Raw genomic sequence first — 24,293 nt, 5'->3', positions numbered from 1 at the left:
AGAGAAAAGAGCAATGACACTCTGATGAGTGGCAAACAGACTAGAAAGATATGTGAGAAAACATGAACACGTGTTCTATGTGTGGGCTGGTAATGACTGCTGAAATAATGTTTTGAAGGTAAGCAAGGTAAATGTTGTTATAGAAAAATTAAGTTTAGCTTTGCTGCATAAAGGTTCTTGAGGGAAAGTGATTTGAAAAGCAGAGCTTGTGGTCTGGAAGACCCCAGGAGGTCTGTGCTGAGAAGCAGGTAGAGAAAATTGCTTTGGAAGTCCTGCAGTTTCAGGATCTTGAAGCACCAGCATCACAGAAGGAGCATCTCCAAGCTGAGTGCTCAGAAGAACCTCATTTAAATTGCCAGAGCTATGTATGCTTGTGTATTTTGCCCCATTGAGAATAACTTGCAAGGATGTGAAGAAATGGGTTGATAGTAGCAATAACTAGCAATAACTAACAAACTGCATAGATGAAAGAATAATTCAGTAGTGCCATCTAGAGTGCATATGGAACTGGAAGTTTGTACTCCTCTGCTAGTCAAACCATTTTAGACATAGAGCACATTAGAAAATAAATCTAAAATCAATATTATGCTGCTGCCCCCTACTGGTGCACTTTGTTAATGTTATCTGGGAAATGCAGCATAAAAATATTCCTCTCAAAGAAAATCTAAGTTAGGAAGCCTATTAAAGCATTTTGAAAAAAAAAAAAAAAGCTTTAAAACTATCTGCTAGGACTTGGTTTAAATTTTTTGGATTATCAAAATTTAGAAACTGGCACTTTCCACTTGGCTCTCAATTCTTGTGGCTGAGATTTGTAAATGCAAGTATGGGAAAAAGAATAGGCCCTGATCAGAAACTTGCCTGGAGTCCGAACACATGTGTGGGTGACACAAGGAAATGAGATGTGGTGCAGAAGTCTATAGAGTTATGTTGTTGCTAGGTGGCTGCCACATGATATTTTTACAAAAAGTGATTGCACTAATAATTTTGTCTCTCTACAGAGACCAGACACCAAACATAACATGTAATACTCACAGCCTGTAAGCCTTTTGTATTATTCCTATTAGAAGAATTAAGATAGAGAAAATGGAAACTAATGATCTATTTTTATATTTTAAATATATGTGCTTGAGTTAAATGCCCTTTGACATTTGCCCTTATTTCTTTTTGAAAATCTAACTAAGCTGCTACAAAGATGTGTTATAGTTACGAGTATGACAAAAACATGCTTGAGGCATAATGTTAGAAACAGATAAATGTAATTTACAAATAGAATGCCTCAAAAACATTTTAAAAATTAAACTACGAAGATACCCTAAATGGGGAATGGATTCCAGTTCAGGCTGAAGTTGTTTATATCATTGTCATTGTATGACACTACAAAATTATATCAATACTTTATTTTTTCATTAGGTCAGTTTCTCCTGCTGGAAGACTCTCCACCTCACCTATTAGACCAGTAAAATCTCCATCTCCAATCCGTAAAACACATGTAGTGACAACGGTTGGGGCTGAAGTCCTTCCTCCTTGGAAGCAGGAAGGATATGCTGCCACCACAGAAAGCCAGGCAAAGGAAACAAGAGTATCTACAAGCACTACCCAAATAAGAAGTGAAGAAAAATGGGAGGGGAGATATGGGGTCCAAGAACAAGTTGCCATTAGTGGTGCCACCGCTGCTGATGCTGTGGCTGCTGCTAGAGAGGTAAAGTCTATTTTTGGAAAGAGCATTCGTTTTTGCTCTGTGTGTGGACTCCCCACTGCTGAATAGATCTCTGCTAAATGGAATCTTAGAGGCTGTGTATAAAAATGTGTATCTCCTGTTGAGATATTTTCTGCTGCAAATATTTAAATGCTTCTTTGCAGCATTCTGTCTCTGTACTTGTTTTGTGCTCCTTCTGTATGTATGCAAAACATGAAAAAAATGTCTTTTGATGTGACTAATATAGGTGAGAAAGGACAGTGAAAAAACAGCAGCTGTTGCTATGGTTGTTGCTGCTGTGGATCAAGCCATGGTGAGAGAACCAGCTCCAGGTGTTGTAGAGCAAACTGCTAAAAGGACAGCAATGACTGCAGTCCACGTTCCACCTGTTCAGGAGCAGGTAGAAATAGAGCACAGACATGCTATGATTTCCCCTTTATCCCTTCATCCAACATGTAAACAAGGCATGATTCACTGTGAGGAATTAACAAGTTATTACACAGTGCACCACAAAAGCATGCATACTCATATAGAGCATCTGGACTGTAAAGGAATGCTTGTGGATCACTTATTCCATTGCTTTCCGTCATAGGAGGATTGAATTAATTATTCTTAAACAGTTTTTAAGTTTAAGAATGCCTGCTATGAAAGTGATCCTGTATTATCCCTCATCATTTATTCTCTAACATTATTCTTACACTGATGAAGTTTTTCCTCTAATATCTCACTTATCTTTTCCCCACTAGGAATAAAATAATCCTCACTGTTTTTTCTTCACTTGCATCCTTCTTTTATTTTTCCTTCTCATCTTCTTTTGATGATCAATTTGTTAAAATGAATTCTAAGGGTTTTTTTTGTTTGTTTGTTGCTATAAAAATCAGATGAGAAAGGAGGCCACGGTAGTAGTTACCGGTGATAAAGCCACAAAACAAACAGTAATATCGAGAACTAGAGAACGAGTTGTTACTTCACAAGAACAAAGGCACATCTCTTATGAAAAGGTGAATACAGATGTTACCTATGATTGTCATACACTAAGTTTTTAAAAAATCTAGTATCTCATCAAAAAGATAAGTCTATGAGCAAGGCAAATGACATACCATTATATTATTTTTTCCTTTTATATATGTTCACTCTTCTAGTTTACATTGCTGTCATTCTCCTATCTCTCCTTGACAATTACTGTATTTCCTTTTTTATTTCACTTTCATTACTAATACCTAAGAATGTGATAGATAAACTTGCAAAACATTAACTTAGAAAAAACCCCTCTTTTTTGTATATTGTATGGTGATTTACCGGACAGTATTCACAATAATTTAAAGACTGGGCAGACAGGAAATAATACCTCTTAAATTTTCCATCTTTTTTCTGATTTTGTTTCTTAGCTTGCTATTTTAAGCCTGCTTTGTTTGTTGGCAGCACAGTGGGTCAGAAAAAGGAGGAAAAACTCATTCTGCAGTGAAATCAGTTTTGAAAATATTGATGAGTGATTGGAATTTAGATTATTTTAGCATGTGGTCTGTCAGACAAATGTAATTTAATGGAGGACCAGCTTTTCTAGAGAAATGTTACATTTGCATTCTAGCTGAAATGCATGAGGAAGAAAGTGTAATCTCTCTTTAAAGTACTGAGAAACAGAAATCCACCTGGGCAAAAAATTAAATCTTTATGGGCAGATTACATCTCAACTTCCTGGCAAAGTGAAAGTTACCTAAAACTCATTTTTAATATCCTACAATTTCTTGAACTGATTATAATGCAGGATAGTTTTTCTCTGGTCCAAGTTGTTTTTATTACTGCTTTCAGTAGCAAAGGAAGCATTTGTTTTATTATTTTTATGCTAAATGTATATATATTTTATAAAAAGTCTGCTTATGTTTTTATTGTTGTTTCTGGAGTAGATAATTTTGAAATCCAGATTTTGACATTTTTCCTCCCTTTCGTTTGTATTGTCTTTTCCAAATGTATCAAAAATCACATACCTTATATTTTTAAACAATATACCATTTAAAATTCTTTGTAAACATCCAGGTACAAAAAGAACCAGAGAAAACTCCAGTACCCACAGTAATAATCGCCACAGACAAAGCCAAAGAACAAGAAAGAATATCAAAAGCTAGAGAAGAAATATCTATGAGACACGAGCACATTGCCCATGAAGAGGTAAACTAATGTTGTAGATGTTTAGCTCATTGTTATGCTCTAATAAGTTTATAAAACCTCATTCTTCATCAAATGTGCTAAGTATCTTTATGCTACTTCTTTATGAAGAGGAGATTATAAAATGAAAACTTTATTCCAGATATAGGCCCAGCATTGCAGGTTCAGTTCTACTGACTTCATAGCAGCTCTGTCTGCAGAGGAAGAGTGCAGCTGCCCTTCCTACAGACCCTTTGAACATTATGGCTTTTATTGCCAGGGTACTCAGAATTTCATCTGATGCTTAATGACCTTTTCTTTTTGTCTGAAGGTAGATTTCTGGAGATAAATTGTAAAGATTATCTCTCATAAAGTGATATTTACATGTGGAGTTTGGTTTAATTAAGTTAGTGTTTGTGTGAGGACTGAATGCATCTGCTAGACCATATTGTGAAACCATTGTTTGTTGGAGTAACTGATGAAATAGTTCCACCTACTGATGGGAGTAAATATTAAGTCAGTAATACTCATTTTTATGCAAACTGTTTCTACAAAACATAACAATGATATATGAAAATTAACTAGGAAGTGTGAAGATTCTTCTCTAATTCACACACACGGATTAATGCAATATGTTAATGACTTTGAATGCACTTCATTCAGCTAATATGTAAGATAGGCTATACTTTGGTCTGTACAAAGGAATTCTTTAATTTCTCAGGTGATCTTTTTCTCTTAATGATACACATTCTGAAACCTTATCCCACTTTCCCAAAAAGCTGTGTAATCTTGACAATGGGCATAATTGATTATTTTTCTTTACCATAAAAACTAGATAAGAAAGGAAGATATGAAACCTTCTGTACCTAAGGTAGTAATTACCACTGATAAACCTAAGCCACCGGTTATAATATCGAAAAGTAAAGAAGGAATTACTACCAAACAAGAGCAAGTAAGCATAACCCATGAAAAGGTGAATAGCACTATTACCACCATGTCTGGTTTTTTATCCTCTCTTCCTCACAAACCATATCTGTCCCTTAAACAAACCTAACTATACATTTCCAGGTCATTTTTTCTAAGTTTTATTCCACTTACAAATTCTTAAAACTGCTGTTAATCAGACTATATTGTTCCACCTCTACCTTTCTCTTCTAACTGTTTTCATTAATAGGATGCCCATAATTCTCTTCTGACTGACCTTTGGAATGGACTGACTGACTCCTGAAATGCATTTTAACTTTTGAAAAAAATAAATAATTACTTTTATTTAAATAGGTGCCAGGGTGTAACAAAACTTATCAGTATACATATAATACACAGCTGTGTGCAGTGCACAAGGATCTAACCCCTTAATTCTCCTTCCCTGTTCCCATTTCAAAATGCTTTCACATTTTTCAAATATCTTTCAAGATCATAAGTAACTGAAACCTTTATTTCTGTTATAATAATTAGATTAAAAAGGAAGCTAAGAAAACTACTGTAGTTCCGAAAATAATTTCCACTGATAAAACCAAAGCACCAGTCACATTGTCCCGAACTAGAGAAGAAATTACAGCCAAGCAAGAACAAATTCATCTGGCTTATGATCAGGTGAATATAGCTGTTGCAGATGTGAAACCTGCTGTTGTTTTATCGTCAAACCTCACCTTTTAAGAGCTACTTGGGTACAATAGAATGCCCTCAAATTAATTCCTAATAACATATCAGTTAAGTGGAGTGATTGTCAACTAACAGTCAGTGTGATTAAGTTTCTAGTGATAAAAAGGTTTGTGTGTACCCTGTTAGGAAATGCTGCTTTTAAGTCTACAGTTGGATTCCTCTGTGAAAGCTTAGTCCCTACCAATGACTTTCAAGTAATCTTTACTTGTTCAAATTTATTTTTTCAACAAGATGGTTCCTTGCAATTTTATGGTTATCAGATTAAATGACCTCTCTCTATTAAGGCTGGAATTGTACCATTCTTTGTACAATACAAACTTTAACATCCGTGCAAATCTGTCCAGTTTATTACTTCTGACAATCAGAAACTTGTTGACACAGCTTTGTTCCAGTAAGACTCCAGCAGTAGGAAAGTTTTTCTATTATGGTATAACCAGGAACTCTCATATGTGAAAGAATAGCATAGTTGCCAACAGCTTTTATTTAAAGTCCGTCTACTTTGTTAAAAACAGTATGGTACATTCATAAAACACTTTTATAAAATATAATTAAAAGAGCATAGATTATAAAACTCAGAGGAGTCAGTCTAAGAGATTACAGTTACTTGTTAGGTGATGTGAATTTAGGGCCAAATTCAAGTTCATATAAACAGTGATTTTGAAATTGGCAACAACAATACTGAATAAGAGGTCCCTGCTACCTAAACACTAGTTTAAAAAGAAAACAAAATCTCTATAAACAATCACATTTTGTCCTCGTTGAAGTTATTTTAGTTTAAGGTGATAATGATTTTAAAATCAGCATGAAATTATCTTTTATGTTTTTTCCCATCTACACGGCATACATATGATATGCTCTGATGCTACATCCAGAGCAGTTATGACAATAATAATAATAAACACTAATAGTAATCATCTACTACCTACTGCTGGCTGACTGAGCCAAAAATTTGGACCCTGGTAACACAGAAGTTGACAGTATTTATCAGTTATTAGAAACGGATAGAAGTCCTTATACAAAAGCATTATTTCCAACTTCTCAGAAAGCTCGATTCTCCTTCTTTTGTAAAATCATTTAAAATAGATTAGCACTGAATTAACATATGTGCCTACTGTAAAAAATTTTATGGGTATATTCCTTAGTAAATACATTTACATCAGATGCTAAACACATTCTCTAAATTTTTAGTAGCATCTAACAGTTATGTGGAGTTGATGAGCACACTGACTTTAAAGTTATGTGCATTTACGTACCTGCCATAATCTTAGACAGGTAGCCAAAAATGTGACAATAAAGTGTTAAAAGTGGGCTTGCATACAAATGTTGATATGTATAAAACACATAAGCATAGCGATATTCTAGATATGCATAAATAGAGCTTAGAAATAATCCGTCTATATTTGAATCTACTGACTCTGAAGAGTATAGGTGAGCACACTTGATGTTTACATTATTACTTTTGCATATCTGTGCACTCTCTCTTTGTCTGGAATGTACTTTACAGGTCATTATAAGTATTTGCCAGATATGCAAGCCTTTAAAATAGTGATGAATATTTGTATGAATTCTGCCAATGTCATTTGTAGACTGAAGCTGGAAAAAGGGCTGAAGCTGTAGCTACAGTGGTTGCAGCAGTTGATCAGGCACGTGTTCGATCACCCTGGGAACCAGAACAAGCAGATGAAGCTTATGTAAAGCAGAAAACTTTGGAATATGGCTATAAAGAGCATGCTGTAAGAGACCATGTTGCTGAGGCCCCAGCGGAACGTCATGTTGTCACTAAAGAAGTTAAAACTGTCTATGTTCCTCCTGAAAAACATATCTCAGCTGCTGAAAAGAAGGAAGTTCATATAGCAACAGAGGTTAGACTCAGATTATGCTGTATTATTTTTCAAAAACTATGTCCCAGTGAAATCCATTTAAGTTTGGAGAACACCATCACATTCTCAACTTTTTTTCATTGCCTTATGTAGATAAAAAGAGCAACAGAAGCTACGACTGAGAAAACAATTCATGTTGAACACCCGCGACCCCGCACAGCAAGTCCTCACTTCACAGTGTCCAAAATTGCTGTTCCTAAACCAGATCACACGTATGAGGTAAGAAGTGAAAAGTGTATCCAAGAGGAACAGCGTGCTCGTTTATAACAACCAGCAGGTCACCAGCCCATTCCTTTTGACTTTTCCTTCCACTCCAGTGTGGTGCTTTTGCAAGAGGAGTTGTATGCTCTCTAGAGTTGTTTTTGCTGACTTGTTTGACTAATACAGACCAGTGCTGTAAACAAGACACATGAACTGCTAAAATGTGATTCGTAATTATTAATTATTTGGACAACCTTATAATCTGCTTAAGGATGCAGCCTCAATACTTCATGTCATACAGTGAAATTGTAAACATTTGTCATGCAACTTATGTTTTTTAAAGAGCAGAAGTATCCCTCTTCAATTCTATTATGTGCATCAGTTCACTAGTACATTGGAAACAGTGCTTCTTTCTTCATTGCAGATTACTACATACTAAGCTAATTTTTGAAACAGAAAAAATCCGGATGACATAATATGACACTATCCATTTTAATGTTATTTTTCCATTATTCTGTTTGACTCCTTCAAACTATTAAGTTCTTGTTTAATTAATTTTCTCATTCAAGCATACTTTCTCTCTTCAGCTGGCCTTTAAAAATTAACTGTTTTTACCATCAAACATAATTAAACACTATCAAAATTACCTAAAATATTTTTTCTTTAACAATTTATGTATGTTTTCTGAAGTCTTTAGACCTACAATAACATTTTGGAATCTCTTTGGTTATTTTAATCACTGACAGCTGTGTAATTAGTAGTATTGTTTATTGCAGTATCAACCTGATTACATGGAAAGGCAAGGCCTCAAGTGAATAAATTTAGAGGACATTTCTCATGGTGTGCTTAAGAGCTTCTTGACCATTTAAAGATTAAATTCTAAAGTAAAAAAAGATAAAATATTTACATGTTTGACACATCAAAAATAATACAAGGATATTGTATCTCCAATATTCTACTACTGCAATCTAAAACTAGAAGTCATTTTTGTATATATATAGCTTTTGCAATGCCAACAAGTAAGTTACTAAGGAAGCAACTGGTGCATATGCAATCTGATCAAGAAATATACTGGATCCTTTGAAAACAAGCGAACAACAAAGCTGTAACTCTTTCTCTTCTGTTCCCTAGGTTTCAATAGCTGGATCTGCCATGGCTACTCTGGAAAAAGAGTTATCAGCTACTTCTGCTGTGCAAAAGATCACCAAGCCTGTGAAACCGCCTCAGCTAAAGCCACATGATGTTAGGATAAAAGCAGAGCCAGTTGCTCCTCCACAGTTTCCCTTTGGAGAGGCTGCTGAGACCTATAAAAGTCACTATGATGTTGAGACTAAAAAAGAGACAGGTGTGAGCATTAAAGGTGAAGCAGTGCGGGAAGAGCACTTGGTGTTGCGGAAAGAAGGTGAAACAAAGGTATGTTATTGAGCAAATTTTCACCACTTTGACTTTCATCTTAAAAACAGCATAGCCTCACTTTGTTGTTTCCTTATTGCAATTTTCCACTTTTACAACATTCTGCTGACTATTATCCCTTTGTTGTTTTAACACAAATACTTCTGAGGACCTAATGTTTACCTATGAGAAGCAAAGAGTTCTCTTTACCTAATTTCTTATCTAAATTCTGCTGGCTTTGTTAGGTGTTTTTATTAACTGTGATTTAAACAACCTAGGTGACAGAAACTGCCAGAGTTCCTGTGCCTGCAGAAGTCCCTGCTACTCCACCCACCTTAGTCTCAGTAAGTAATTTGTATGTAGATTATGGGAGTTACACTATGTTTTCACCCGTTTTGTATTCTAACTTTTATCTTTGAAAACCTGACCATGAAAATATGGCTTTATTTAATCTTTTAAATTCAGTATTAGTCTTACTCAGACATACAATTTCTCTCTGATGCAAACTATTCTGAATGTCTGCTATGGGGATGATTCTTCACAATTGCATCACATAGTAGGTTGACATTTGCTGCAGTGAAAAAATGTCTCACGATGATCTGCATAAACGTCAACCTACCTTCTAATTTTATTAATAACAGTAATGTTCAAAGATCCCAAATCCAGTTTCAAATACTTCCCTTTGGAAAATTTTTTCCTGGTTACACTGCTGAACAGAACACTGTTTTGAAGTAAACATTAATTTTCCATTCAAATAGGTTTTAGTTATTTAAATGTCTGTTTAATAGTGAAAATATATACTTAATATGATGCTTATTTTTTTGTCATACAGGGCCTCAAAAATAAGACTGTGACTGAAGGTGAGTCTGTCACTCTGGAGTGCCATATCTCTGGTCATCCTCAGCCTACTGTGACATGGTACAGGGAAGACTACAAGATTGAGAGCTCAATGGACTTCCAGATCACTTTCATAGCAGGGCTTGCTCGCCTTGTGATTCGTGAAGCCTTTGCAGAAGACAGTGGAAGATTTACCTGCACTGCTACCAATAAGGCCGGGAGCGTCAGCACATCTTGCCACTTATGTGTGAAAGGTAAGTATATTTGTCACTGTAGGAAGATTATAGTTTTGTTAACTGCATATTACTTGTAATGGAACTTAGACATTTTGTCAGTTCCCAAGTAGAATATATGCCTTGAATTGTATTCCAGGGCTGTTAGGTAACAGGGCTATAAGAATATGAGGAAAAGGCCAATTATGGGCCAGAGGAGACTCTTGCTTCTTCAGTGAGAGTTCCTGGCCCTCTGAGCCAACTAAGTACTTAACCTGCTATCTCTTTGTGTCGACTAAACTCACTGGTTAAGAACTATTAAAGTGTTTATAAATCCACTATGTCATATTTGCCTTGCAGTTTCAGAAGAAATTGAGACTCGAGAAACCATTTCTGAGAAGGGTGTTACAGAAGAGAAACGGTAAAGTTACTTTCCTACACAGACTGCTCCTACTGTGGTCATTAGTTTCTTACACTCTGTTTATGAGAGCTTCAGACATCAGCTCACTTACCTGCACTGAAATCTTATTTCAGCTATGTGGAGACAAAGGACATTGTAATGGAAGATGTTTCTGCTACAGCAGAGGAAGTGTTGGGAGAACCCGTGCCTCCTTTCTTCATAAGAAAACCCATAGTACATAAATTAATTGAAGGTGGGAGCATTATTTTTGAATGCCAAGTAGGGGGCAACCCAAAGCCACATGTCTGCTGGAAAAAAGGTGGAGTTCCTCTAACGACTGGCTACAGGTACTTTAAATACAATGCACAAAAACTATTTAAGCATAATTTTAAAGAATATTTAATTGATAATACCATAATTTTGATTGCCTTACTGATGCTGAGCCAAATAACATCAGTGATTTCTGTGCAATTTATTTTTGAAATGGCAGAATCATGGGATCATGTCTCAATGTAAAACTTTAGAAGGCTGTTAAGTTTTAAAATATAAATATTCAAAAGACCATACAATGAGAAATGCTACATATCCCTAAAAACAAATCAAGAAGTTTTGTGTTTGTTTTCTTCTGTCCGTGCAAATGTTGTCTATAGAAAGCAACACATTTTCTAGCAGAGAAAAAAATACGTTTGTAGCATTCTTGAAATAGGTCATGCTATAATGACCCATATTAGGAAAAACTATGTGCACACAGCATATACCATTTTACTGTGTCTGATAACTAGAACTCTGATATTTCAGTACTGCTGTTTGCATCCCATTTATTTTGTTGACAACAGAAAGAAAGTAGACCTGTGCTCTAGTTTCAGCATGATTGCTTTTCCTACACAGTTCTGCAGATTCACTGTGTGAGAATTGCCTGCAAAAGTTTCTCTTTTTTTTTCCTTGTACAAGTTAGGAGTGATTCTGAGTAATTATATCACTAAAAGCAAATTCACTAAAAAGTCTGTTCCTCAGAATTATGGAGAGCTTGTGCTTTTTATGTCTTCTACAGATACAAAGTGAGTTACAAAAGAGAAACCGGGGAATGCAAACTTGAAATTTCCATGACTTTTGCCGATGATGCCGGAGAATACACTATTATTGTTCGTAATAAGCATGGAGAAGCTTCTGCAACGGTCTCCTTACTAGAAGAAGGTACATTGTAGATTGAAGAAATGGGAAAAATATTTATTAAAATTAACTTTAAGTTGGAAAAAATATTTTAAATTGTGCTGCAAATTCTTTGCAGCTTAGTTTGGTCAATTCAAGAAACATAAAGGGAGATCTGGTAGCTCTGTTTCTGCAAGACAGAGTATTTGACGTCAGGTCCTTAAAGGACTTATATTCTTTGCTAGAATGTGTAGCTGTGTAGTGTAGTAGAATGTGTAGTTGACATCCATAACAGTCTACGTAACATAAGAATATTCAGAGAGTTATGTGGTGAAAGCAGGTTAATCAAGTAATAGCTTGTTCTATTACAGGGAAAGAAGCTAACTTAGTTGTTTGGTTTTTGTTTTGTTTTGTTTTTTCAATTGTCCTTGTAAAAAAACCTGCAAGTTTGCAGGAGACAGAGCTGCAGTGAAGAAATTGTAAAATAGTATTTTCAGGTGCTTACACTTTGAGAACTGGAACACGTAAATAGCACAGTAAAACTTTTACCTGTTTATAAAGCTCATCTGAGGGCATCAGTCTTTTTTGCATTTTATTGATGTTTATATTTTATTGTCTGAACAGGCAGCAACTCTGTTTGAATCACCAAAACCAGTAAAATAAGTTTGTACTTCTTCTCTATTCAATCCAGTGAAAACCACAAAACCTTATGAAAATTAATGTTTTCTTAATTCTTAGCTGATTATGAAGCCTACATAAAATCAAAACAAGAAATGATGTACCAAACTCAGGTGACTGCATATGTACAGGAACCTAAAGTGGCTGAGGTAGCCCCGGCTATTTCATATGGTGACTTTGAAAAAGAATATGAAAAAGAACAAGCTGTAATTAGGAAGAAAATGGCGAAAGATACAGTGATGGTCAGAACTTTTGTAGAAGATGAGGTATGTCTACCACTCCATACACTTTTTGTACACTGACATTCTACCAGTACAAATCACTTCTTTACAAGGCCATTATCTGATACACAGAACTAATGGTCTTGCTTTTCTGTATAGGAATTCCATATTTCTTCTTTTGAAGAAAGACTTATCAAGGAAATTGAACTCAGAATTATTAAGACCACCTTACATGAACTTCTCGAAGAAGATGGAGAGGAGATGATGGTTGACATTTCTGAATCTGAAGCTGTAGAAGCAGGATTTGATTTAAGATTAAAGAATTACAGAACCTTTGAAGGGACAGGAGTTACCTTCCATTGCAAGACAACTGGATATCCATTGCCAAAGGTATCCCACACCCATATGACATTAATCTATTTAAAAAACTGGTGTTCTCCTTGAAAAATCTCTTAACATATAATTGTCAGACATTCTACATTCTGTATAGAAAACAGCAAATCTCAAAGGAAATCGTGTATTTTGTTTTAATATCAAGCTGAATTTTCCTTTTGTCCCTTAATAGAATAGTGTTAGGTTGGTTAACCAGTTCAGAAGTAGGTTAGATTTACCAGTTAAGTTGGTCTTGCTTCTTGAGTATCACTGAGTTAGCCCACGTCAAGTGGGGAACGTAGTAGTGAGTCTGGTCTAGGTCACTTTGTTCTCTGTCAAAATGGGTTTTATATCTCTTTCTAGTTCCAAAGCTAATTTTTCAGGCTACTGTGAAAACATGTTACTTTAGTTCCTTATTTCAAGTAAAAATGTTAACACATATGCATGGGCTGTGACGATGCATCACCTGAAAAACAGGAAGTTGCAATATGTTGTACACACGGATCATTACTGGATCTTTGTCTTTAGGAGAGCTCATGTAACATTCCACTGTTTCTTTCCATGCAGATTGCATGGTACAAAGATGGCAAGCGCATAAGGCATGGAGAGCACTACCAAATGGAAGTTCTGCAAGATGGCAGTGCCAGTCTGCGTTTGCCTGTTGTTTTACCTGAAGATGAAGGAATTTATACTGTCTTTGCCAGTAATATGAAAGGAAATGCCATTTGTTCAGCAAAACTCTATGTTGAGCCGGTTGCACCCACAGCAACTCCAGGTTATATGACAGGACCAGAAGTTATGAGAAGATACAGGTAGGTACACAGTAATATAAAAATTTCATGAGACTTCAGTCTGCTGTGATAAACAGTCCAAAACCTCATTACACAGCAGCTAAACAGCTTAAGTTATTGGAGTTTGCATACCACTAGAGAAGTTCTAAATGCTGTTTTCATGACTTATATTGATTTATGTGCCAACTCTTTGTCTAATTTGCCTTCTTAATGAGCAATGCTGTTCCCAGAGTACCATCACTCACATGCGTATCCAGCCACAGTATCAGATTTACAGCCTCAGTAACTGTATTTATTTCTTAAAGTACTCATGTTTTGGAAAAAAATTCTTCTGCACTTGGTACTGTGTGCAACTCTTACTTCCCACCCCTGAAATAGCTGTATTTCTATGAGAGAAAAAATCCACCATTGCCATGCACTGTGTTCTGTCTCCATATATATAGACACACATGCACAAACATATGCAGGGTTACATCCATATCTATACAATATCCAAGACCCAAAAATTTCCCTGGCTGTGGTGTATCCTAGTACTGTTCAGCTATACATATTGGTGTCAAAAACCTACAGAAACTTGACTGCAAATTAAAATTAATATTGTCACAGTTTCTCACATAGATAAATTGGTTAAACTATGCTAAAGGCAAAAGTTTAACTCTGTTTATCATGTCATCTCACTGCTATAAGATGTCATACACATCTGTCTTATCTTTTCCGTGTAGGTCTATCTCTCCACGCTCTCCAAGCCGGTCTCCTGCCCGCAGTTCTCCTTCTCGTTCTCCTGCCCGCAGATTAGAAGAAACTGATGAAGGACAACTAGAGAGACTATATAAGCCAGTTTTTGTTCTGAAACCTACGTCATTTAAATGTTCACAGGGGCAGACAGCAAGATTTGACTTAAAAGTTGTTGGCAGACCTATGCCAGAGACCTACTGGTTCCATAATGGTACACCAGCTTCATTTTCATCAACAAATAATCTTAAAAAGCAAACTTATATTAATTTTACATCTTCTTAAGGCACTGTTTTGAGTGCAACTTTTTTTTTTTTTTTTTCATGTGTATCTGTAGGTCAACAGGTGATTAATGACTACACCCATAAAATAGTGATTAAAGAAGATGGCACCCAGTCATTGATCATTGTTCCTGCTATGCCTGATGACTCTGGAGAATGGACTGTAATCGCTCAGAATAGGGCAGGCAAAGCTTCAGTCTCAGTGACACTGACTGTGGAAGGTAACTACGTGCATGCTATTTTTAGGAGGCTCGGAGTGTTTCTTGTTATAAACCATGGATATGTAATTTCCTCTTGTGATAACTTACCCTTGCTCTTTCAGCTAAGGAAGACCTAGTCAGACCGCACTTTGTGGAAAGACTGAGGAATGTTAGTGTAAAGGAGGGCTCTAGACTCGAGATGACAGTGAAAGCTACTGGTAACCCTAATCCTGACATTGTATGGCTGAAGAACAGTGACATCATTGTACCTCATAAATACCCCAGAATAAAGTAAGCATTTTTATTTTGTTTAAATAGTAAAGGAGTTAATAATCACCATCCTGCAAAGTGGCTCCTACAGTGTACTGAATAGCCTTGTTTCCATAGAAGGGGTTCACTAAGGGCTTAGTCCAATGGCTACAGAAGCTACTAACAGCTTTTGAATTGGAGCAAGGCTAAGTGTTATAAAATATCTTGTAGGACTCACTCCATTTTTCCACCTTGTGTATTTATGTATTTTGAATTCTGTAAAGCCAATGCTTTTACAACAGAGATTTAGGGAACTTTTATCTGTCTCTGATTTTGAAGTCCTCTGCAGGCAAAACTGTAATTGATTTCAAGACTGTTTTTTATTATCTGTATCTGTTTATTCTTAGGCACTGCACTCATAAATGTGAATAAACATAAACAACATGTCTAATTTCTCCAGAGATTTGCCTTTTCAGGCTTTGATCTAATTTTGGAGAAGGGCAAAAATGAATAATAAAGAAGTGCAAAAAAGTTTTTAAAAAAACTGTTTTAATATTTCAGGATTGAGGGAACCAAAGGCGCAGCTGCTCTTAAAATTGAATCTACTGCCAGGCAAGATGCTGCATGGTATACTGCTACTGCTATCAATAAAGCTGGGCGGGACACTACTCGGTGCAAAGTAAATGTTGAAGTTGAATATGCAGAACCTGAACCAGAAAGGAGATTAATCATTCCAAAAGGAACTTACAAAGCCAAGGAGATTGCAGCACCAGAGTTAGAGCCTCTGCATTTGCGCTATGGTCAAGAGCAATGGGAGGAAGGAGATCTCTATGACAAAGAAAAGCAACAAAAACCATTTTTTAAGAAGAAGCTCACATCTTTAAGACTCAAGCAATTTGGACCAGCACACTTTGAGTGCAGGCTTACACCAATTGGTGACCCAACCATGGTGGTGGAGTGGTTGCATGATGGCAAACCCTTGGAAGCAGCAAACAGACTCCGCATGATCAATGAGTTTGGGTACTGTAGCCTGGACTATGGAGTAGCCTATTCCAGAGATAGTGGAGTGATCACTTGCAGGGCAACTAACAAATATGGTACAGACCATACATCTGCTACTCTGATCGTGAAGGATGAGAAAAGCCTTGTGGAAGAATCCCAGTTGCCAGAGGGAAGAAGGGGTCTGCAGCGAATTGAAGAGTTAGAAAGAATGGTCCATGAGGGTGCTCTTCCTGCAGTTGCAGTGGACCAAAAGGAAAAACAAAAGCCAGAAATTGTTTTGGTTCCTGAACCTGCAAGAGTCCTGGAAGGTGAAACAGCACGATTCCGCTGCCGTGTGACTGGCTATCCTTTGCCCAAAGTCAACTGGTACCTCAATGGACAGCTCATCCGTAAGAGCAAAAGGTTTAGACTCCGCTACGATGGAATCCACTACCTGGATATTGTGGACTGCAAATCGTATGACACAGGGGAGGTGAAAGTCACTGCAGAGAATCCAGAGGGCTTTATTGAACATAAGGTGAGACTTGAGATCCAGCAGAGGGAAGACTTCAGATCTGTTCTTCGTCGTGCTCCTGAACCTAAACATGAGCCTGCAGTGACAGAGCCTGGAAAACTTCTTTTTGAGGTACAGAAGGTAGACAAACCTGCAGAGGCAACAACCAAAGAAGTGGTGAAACTGAAAAGGGCTGAAAGAATCACTCATGAGAAGCTTTCAGAGGAATCTGAAGAACTGCGTAGTAAATTCAAGCGTAGGACAGAAGAGGGCTACTATGAAGCCATCACTGCTGTGGAACTTAAGTCTCGCAAAAAAGATGAATCATATGAAGAAATGTTAAAAAAGACAAAAGAAGAACTCCTTCACTGGACCAAAGAGATCCCAGAGGAAGAGAAGAAAGCACTTCCTCCTGAAGGCAAAATCACCATTCCAACATTTAAACCAGAGAAGGTTGAGCTTAGTCCAAGCATGGAGGCTCCCAAGATATTTGAAAGAATTCAAAGCCAGACTGTAGCCCAGGGGACAGATGCACACTTCCGTGTGAGAGTGGTGGGAAAACCAGACCCTGAGTGCCAGTGGTTCAAAAATGGTGTGCAGATTGAAAGGACTGATCGTGTGTATTGGTATTGGCCTGAAGATAATGTTTGTGAATTAGTCATTAGAGATGTGACTTCTGATGATTCTGCCAGCATCATGGTGAAAGCAGTCAATATAGCTGGTGAAACTTCTAGCCATGCTTTCCTGTTAGTACAAGGTAATTTAAATTCTCTTACTTCTATTCTACTGCTTATCGTAGGGTGTTAAATCTATATGGTCAGTGCACTGTTGACTCATTGCATATTGTTTTGCAGCCAAGCAGTTAATCAGTTTCACCCAGAAGTTACAAGATATTGTTGCTAAAGAGAAAGACTCCATGGCAACATTTGAATGTGAGACATCAGAACCCTTTGTCAAAGTGAAATGGTTTAAGAATGGAATTGAGATTCATTCTGGAGACAAATACAGGATGCACTCAGACAGAAAGGCTCATTTTCTTTCTGTACTTGCAATTGAAATGTCTGATGCTGATGACTACAGCTGTGCACTAGTAGAAGACGAATCCATAAAAACTACTGCAAAGCTTACCGTTGAAGGTAAGAAGCACAGAGCTCTGTACCGTGCAGTTCTGTTAAAGTGAAATCAGCTTCAGGAAGAAATAAAACAATTTAAACTGGTGTCTGATGCACTAAGAAATGTTCAAGGTGTTTTCATATTGTAGGAATGCAGTATGAAAGTTTGGAGGTATTGTGATGTAAAAAGGTTACACCATATATATAGTAATTTCCCTAGGCTCATTTAATAAGAAATGTTTTCATCAAGCTTATTCGTGGATGTAATTATTTTTGCCTGTAGGTGCTGTGGTTGAGTTTATTAAAGAACTTGAGGATGTTGAAGTACCAGAATCCTTCTCAGGTGAACTTGAATGTGAGGTTTCCCCAGAAGACGTGGAGGGGAAATGGTATCATGGCGATGTTGAACTCGCTTCTAATCATAAATATGTGATTGCATCCCGCCGTGGTCGCCAAATTCTCACTATTAAAGATGTTAATAAAGATGACCAAGGAGAGTATAGCTTTGTTGTTGATGGAAAAAGGACTCACTGCAAACTAAAGATGAAGCGTAAGCATTTCTGATACTTATATTGTCTATATAATATAGATTTTCTATATTATATCATGCAGTATAGCTGTGTCACTATATCCCATACTGCCTTAATATTCAATGTGCTTATCTGTTATGAGGATTGATTAACTTCATTTCATTTCACAGCTCGTCCCATGGTTATTCTTCAAGGACTTACTGATCAAAAAGTCTGTGAGGGAGATATTGTACAACTTGAAGTTAAAGTCTCCCTAGAAAATGTGGAAGGTGTCTGGATGAAAGATGGTCATGAAGTTCAATTAAGTGATCGTATTCACATTGTGTTGGATAAACAGTCACACATGTTGCTGATAGAAGATGCAACAAAGGAAGATAGTGGAGCTTACTCTTTTAGTGTTCCTGGTCTTGGACTGTCAACCACTGGACAAATTACAGTGTACAGTAAGTCATTATAATTATTTTTAACGTGTGTTTGATTTTTGGGTTTGGAGGATTGCTTCTTAAAGGCATAGTTTTTTTCATTATGAATACTTTTTTTAACTTAACAGGTGTGGAAATAGTGGTGCCTCTAAAAGATGTTCATGTAGTTGAAGGAACAAAAGCTATCCTTGAATGCAAAGTTTCAGCACCTGATGTGTCTTCCTCCAAATGGTACCTAAATGACCATCAGATAAAGCCTGATGAACGTGTACAAGCTGTATGTAAAGGCACTAAACAGAGGCTAGTGCTTACCAGAACCCATGCATCAGATGAAGGACATTATAAACTAATGGTTGGCAAAGTTGAAACAAGTTGCAATGTCACAGTTGAAAGTAGGTTTCCTTTAAGATGCACAGATTTTTGTGAAATTACAAAGTACAAAACTGTAGAATTACAAATTAATATATTTGTAATATATTCTTTCTACAGAAGTTCAGATTATTAGAGGTCTTCATGACATCACCTGCACTGAAACACAGAATGTATGCTTTGAGGTCGAGCTCTCCCATTCAGGGATTGATGTAATTTGGCACTTCAAAGGCCAAGAGATAAAGGCTGGTCCTAAATATAAAATTGAAGCACTTGGCAAAATCTATAAATTGACAGTGGTGAAGATGATGAAAGATGATGAAGGAGAATATGTATTTTATGCTGGAGAGAAGAAAACATCTGGAAAGCTTATAGTAGCAGGTTAGTAGGGTTAAAGTCCAAGATTTTTATTTCACTGTGATTTGAAAACAATGCTTAATATACTGTATTTTGAAATCGTAGAAACTGTGCTGTTTCTGTACCTTTCTTGTCTTTATCTTTTTTTCTATGTTCTCCTTGTTCTTCCCCTTACGTTTTCTGATTGGTATATTCTAAATCCAGCAAAGCTTTTAAGTAGGTGCTTGTATATTTTGCTAAATCAGAGCCATAGTATGGAATGCTGTAGTATGCTTTTGATGTAATTAATGTAAAAAAGAAGGTTTTTTTCTTGAATGCTCAGTATACATTTGCTGATTATAAAAATAATAAATGAGAATAACTAGGACAGAAGTAAGAAACATCTTTTTGTGATGTTCAGGTCACATTCTATTCTTGATTTTTCACAGAACTCAGTGTGTCTATGGGCATATTGAAAACTAGGGCAAACAATTCCAGCCTCTACTTTTCATGTGTTTGCATTTCTGTATGAGGGAAAGTTGAAGAGCAACACAACAAAAATGTGTGGTTTTGCTTCCCAACAGGTGGTGCCATTTCAAAGCCTCTCACTGACCTGACCGTGGCTGAGTCCCAAACAGCTGTTTTTGAATGTGAGGTGGCAAATCCTGAATCAGATGGGCAGTGGCTAAAAAATGGTAGACCATTACCTATGACAGATCAGTACCGTGCTGAATCTGATGGTGTAAAGAGAAGGCTCAATATCCCTGTCACAAAACTGGATGATATGGGTGAATATAGCTATGAAATAGCAAGCTCAAAGACATCTGCCAAGCTGAAGGTTGAAGGTCAGTATTTTTAATAACTAACTGCTGTCTTTAAGAGTCAGTCCAGCATCAATCACTGTGTCTTGGATCAAGACCCAAGATATAAGCATATTTTGATTAATTTTTTGAAAATATTTTTATATTATGATGCTCTTTCTGAGGTAGCAAACACAGTATTTTGGAGTCTCTGTATTTGGAATTTAGCATGGTATTTTAATAATTTTTATTCAAGGTACTGGTTAGCAGGTAGAAATTCAGTCTTTGCTAGTTGTGTAGCAAACATGTAAGTTAAAAAAAACCTGTTTCTCGTGGATAGTACAAGTAAATGTTCTTTTTTGTGTTACAAGAGCACCACTTCATTGGAAACTGTGTAAATGAATATATACATATTAGTTTTTAAAATGAAGCACCATGATTCAGTTTTATTAAGATTATTTTATTTACTATAATTCTAAATTTTGGTCTGTTTTGTCAAGTTTTTTTTTTTTCTTTTTGTTTCCTAGTTGTTAAGATAAAAAAGACACTAAAGAACTTGACTGTGACAGAAACACAGGAGGCAGTTTTCAGTGTAGAACTGACTCACCCTGATGTGAAAGGAGCTCTGTGGATTAAAAATGGTGTTGAACTTGAATCAAATGACAAATATGAAATTTCAGTGAAAGGAACTGTTCACACACTGAAAATCAAACATTGTGTTGTCACTGATGAGTCTGTTTATAGCTTTAAGCTTGGAAAGATAGGAGCCAATGCCAGACTTCATGTGGAAAGTAAGTCAATCTTGTATGAATATTTGCTTTAATGTGTAGTTTGAAATTCAAATCAAACACACTGATGAATCTTGCTGACTTTTTTCCTCAAGCTGTCAAGGTCATCAAAAAGCCAAAGGATGTGACTGCTTTGGAAAATGCTGTTGTCTCCTTTGAACTGAGTGTATCCCATGATACTGTACCAGTCCGATGGTTCCACAAAAATGTTGAGCTTAAACAAAGTGATAAATACAAGATGATCTCTCAAAGGAAAGTTCACAAGCTTATGCTGCATAACATATCTCCTGCTGATGCTGGGGAATACACAGCTCTTGTTGGACAAATTGAGTGTAAAGCAAAACTGTTCGTAGAAAGTAAGTACTCTAAGTTTGTAAGAAAATAATTATATGAATTGCTACACTAATTCCTATTGAACAACTTGACCTGACATTTCATAGCCTGTTACCGTTGTTTTTTGTAGGCTTCCACAAATACTGACTTAAAAAAAATCCTTTATTTTCTTTTGTCTTTTTTTCCCCTCTCTTAGCCATACACATCACAAAGACCATGAAAAATATTGAGATCCCTGAGACCAAAACTGCCTCTTTTCAATGTGAAGTTTCTCATTTCAATGTGCCTGCTGTCTGGTTGAAAAATGGTGTGGAGATTGAAATGAGTGAAAAGTTCAAAATAGTGGTCCAGGGGAAACTCCATCAGCTCAATATCATGAACACAAGCAGTGAAGATTCTGCAGAATACACATTTGTCTGTGGAAATGACAGAGTCAGTGCAACTCTGACTGTAAAACGTAAGTGAAAATTAAATTAACCAGAATATTTTACAATTACCAATAATAGAGTTTGTGTTAATACACGCACTTGGTGCAATTCAGACAAAACCAGCAGTGTTGTAGTGGCATTTTCAAATACCTCAGTTACATTTTTAGAAGAGACCTAGAAGCTGTGAACTTGAGAGTCGGATCCTGGATTTTTCTGTTTACGCCAACATGCCTAAACACCAAGTCACCATAGAAGACAGAATTTGGATTCCTATGCAATTTAGAAGTTTTGTGAAATTTAGTTGTAGTATTGATTCTGGACACAGAGCTTTCCTTTTAATATTACCAAAAATCAGAATCTGTCTTAAAGATTTTTAAACATATCTGATACAGTTAACATGTTTAAAATAAAGCAAAAGAGAACAAAATACCCAAACCATGTCCATTTCTTTTCTTTTAGCCATCCTAATTACCTCCATGCTAAAAGACATCAATGCTGAAGAGAAAGATACAATAACATTTGAAGTCACTGTTAACTATGAAGGCATCTCATATAAATGGCTAAAGAATGGGGTAGAAATAAAATCAACTGATAAATGCCAGATACGAACAAAGAAGCTCACACACTCCCTCTCCATAAGGAATGTGCATTTTGGTGATGCTGCAGAATATACTTTTGTTGCTGGAAAAGCAGCTTCATCAGCCACTTTATATGTGGAAGGTATTTGCCCTGTTGATTTGTATATTTAGTGACTTCGAGTGGCTTAAATAACACCACATCACTCATTCTGCTTTTCTTCTGCCCTAGCTCGTCACATTGAATTTAGGAAGCATATTAAAGACATCAAGGTTGTGGAGAAGAAGAGGGCTATTTTTGAATGTGAAATTTCAGAACCTGACATTCAGGTCCAGTGGATGAAGGATGGACAAGAACTCCAGATTGGTGACAGGTGAATGATTACTTCTATACCATATAGACTTTTGTTATGTGTTTTCCCCCTGGAAATAACTTGCTCATTTTCTTATCTGATGTCCTTAGGATGAAAATTCAGAGAGAGAAATATGTCCATCGTCTCATCATTCCTTCCACAAGAATGTCTGATGCTGGTCAGTACACTGTAGTAGCAGGTGGAAACACATCCAGTGCCAATTTGATTGTGGAAGGTCGTGACATTCGTATCAGAAGCATCCATAAAGATATTCAGGTACGGCCTATAGAGAATGATAGAATCATAGAATCATTAAGGTTGGAAAAGACTTCAAGGATCATCAAGTCCAACCCAACACCACCAAATTCACTAAACCGTGTCCCTAAGCATCACATCTACACATTTCTTGAACACTTCCTGTCCCTGTCTAAGCCATGAGCCACTAACTTTTCTAGGAGAATGCTGTGGGACACGGTGTCGAAGGCCTTGCTAAAGTCCAAGTAGATGACATCCACAGCCTTTCCCTCATCCACTAGGCGGGTCACCTGGTCATAGAAGGAGATCAGGTTGGTCAAGCATGACCTTCCTTTCAAGAACCCATGCTGGTTGGGCTTGGTCCCCTGGGTGTCCTGTACATGCTGTGTGAGCACACTCAAGACGAGCCGTTCCATAATCTTCCCTGGTACAGAGGTCAGGCTGATGGGCCTGTAGGTCCTCCTTATGGCCCTTCTTGTAGATGAGTGTCACACTGGCAAGTTTCCAGTCTTCTGGGACCTCCCCTGTTAGCCAGGAGTGTTGATAAATGATGGAGAGTGGCTTGGCAAGCTCCCCTGCCAGCTCCCTCAGTACTCTTGGGTGGTAGAGAAAAATAAATATTTCATAAGTTTTTCACTCAAAGAATAATACAAAGGAAGAGCAGCAATATCTAACCAGCAAGAGCCCTAACAGAAAAATCTGTAATCATAAAGTCTGAGCCTTCTTCTAGGAAACTAGAATGTGGGACCACTTGTAAAAACAAATACTATTTCTAATATTTCTTCTACTTGCTCAAAGGTTATTGAGAGACAAAGAGCAGAAATTGAATTTGAAGTCAATGAAGATGACATTGAACCACAGTGGTACAAGGATGGTATTGAAATCAACTTCCAATATGAGGAAAGATACAGTTATGTGGTGGAAAGGAGAGTTCATCGAATGAGCATCTTTGAAACCACTTACTCCGATGCTGGGGAATATACTTTTGTTGCAGGACGGAATAGGAGTTCTGTTGTTCTCTATGTGAATGGTACGTGTCCTGGCAAGCAATGCTTTGTATATATTACCCCATGTTTTTCTGATCTCTGTACAACTTTTCTGGAATTCTAAGCCTGAAAGTAAAAAAAAAAATAATAAATAAAAAAAAGTCCGAAGAGAATCTTATGTCTGGAACGCTACCGTAGTCCTCATATATACAGATGTTTCTTGCTCTACCGAAATAGCTGGCTAGCTGATGAAAATGCTGTAGCAGTTATTTTCCTTACTGTACTTATGTAGACCAGGAAATTCTCAAGTTCAAATAAAACTAATTTATTCATATGAACAAAGGAATTCCTTTGTCAGAGGGATCAACCTTACAAATCTTGGACACATTTTGCCACAAAACACTTACTCTAACACA

At 36.7% G+C, this 24,293-nt stretch overlaps 1 protein-coding gene across 1 annotated transcript in view; it reads left to right on the top strand.

Annotated features, from left to right (window-relative positions):
• TTN (titin) overlaps window positions 1-24,293 on the top strand; it is a gene marked incomplete at its 3' end in the record, with an annotated part of 102,830 nt that overhangs the window by 9,365 nt on the left and 69,172 nt on the right. Inside the window, exons 7-40 of the mRNA XM_010074370.1 lie at window positions 1,411-1,699; window positions 1,944-2,096; window positions 2,578-2,697; window positions 3,731-3,862; window positions 4,674-4,811; window positions 5,294-5,431; window positions 7,087-7,362; window positions 7,474-7,599; window positions 8,713-8,994; window positions 9,252-9,317; window positions 9,806-10,064; window positions 10,383-10,443; window positions 10,557-10,769; window positions 11,474-11,616; window positions 12,310-12,515; window positions 12,630-12,860; window positions 13,410-13,654; window positions 14,356-14,579; window positions 14,703-14,867; window positions 14,969-15,137; window positions 15,657-17,347; window positions 17,445-17,726; window positions 17,986-18,252; window positions 18,403-18,675; window positions 18,783-19,046; window positions 19,144-19,404; window positions 19,944-20,204; window positions 20,687-20,950; window positions 21,043-21,303; window positions 21,477-21,737; window positions 22,168-22,428; window positions 22,516-22,657; window positions 22,747-22,912; window positions 23,690-23,921. Of these exons, the coding sequence (XP_010072672.1) occupies window positions 1,411-1,699; window positions 1,944-2,096; window positions 2,578-2,697; window positions 3,731-3,862; window positions 4,674-4,811; window positions 5,294-5,431; window positions 7,087-7,362; window positions 7,474-7,599; window positions 8,713-8,994; window positions 9,252-9,317; window positions 9,806-10,064; window positions 10,383-10,443; window positions 10,557-10,769; window positions 11,474-11,616; window positions 12,310-12,515; window positions 12,630-12,860; window positions 13,410-13,654; window positions 14,356-14,579; window positions 14,703-14,867; window positions 14,969-15,137; window positions 15,657-17,347; window positions 17,445-17,726; window positions 17,986-18,252; window positions 18,403-18,675; window positions 18,783-19,046; window positions 19,144-19,404; window positions 19,944-20,204; window positions 20,687-20,950; window positions 21,043-21,303; window positions 21,477-21,737; window positions 22,168-22,428; window positions 22,516-22,657; window positions 22,747-22,912; window positions 23,690-23,921 (8,522 nt within the window). The remainder of the gene's footprint in view (window positions 1-1,410; window positions 1,700-1,943; window positions 2,097-2,577; window positions 2,698-3,730; window positions 3,863-4,673; window positions 4,812-5,293; window positions 5,432-7,086; window positions 7,363-7,473; window positions 7,600-8,712; window positions 8,995-9,251; window positions 9,318-9,805; window positions 10,065-10,382; window positions 10,444-10,556; window positions 10,770-11,473; window positions 11,617-12,309; window positions 12,516-12,629; window positions 12,861-13,409; window positions 13,655-14,355; window positions 14,580-14,702; window positions 14,868-14,968; window positions 15,138-15,656; window positions 17,348-17,444; window positions 17,727-17,985; window positions 18,253-18,402; window positions 18,676-18,782; window positions 19,047-19,143; window positions 19,405-19,943; window positions 20,205-20,686; window positions 20,951-21,042; window positions 21,304-21,476; window positions 21,738-22,167; window positions 22,429-22,515; window positions 22,658-22,746; window positions 22,913-23,689; window positions 23,922-24,293) is intronic.

The sequence above is a fragment of the Pterocles gutturalis genome, unplaced genomic scaffold, assembly GCF_000699245.1.
Source record: "Pterocles gutturalis isolate BGI_N339 unplaced genomic scaffold, ASM69924v1 scaffold17022, whole genome shotgun sequence".
In the NCBI taxonomy this organism is placed as follows: domain Eukaryota; kingdom Metazoa; phylum Chordata; class Aves; order Pterocliformes; family Pteroclidae; genus Pterocles; species Pterocles gutturalis.
Note: the sequence above shows the minus strand (reverse complement) of the source record. Positions and strands in the feature narration are given on the sequence as shown.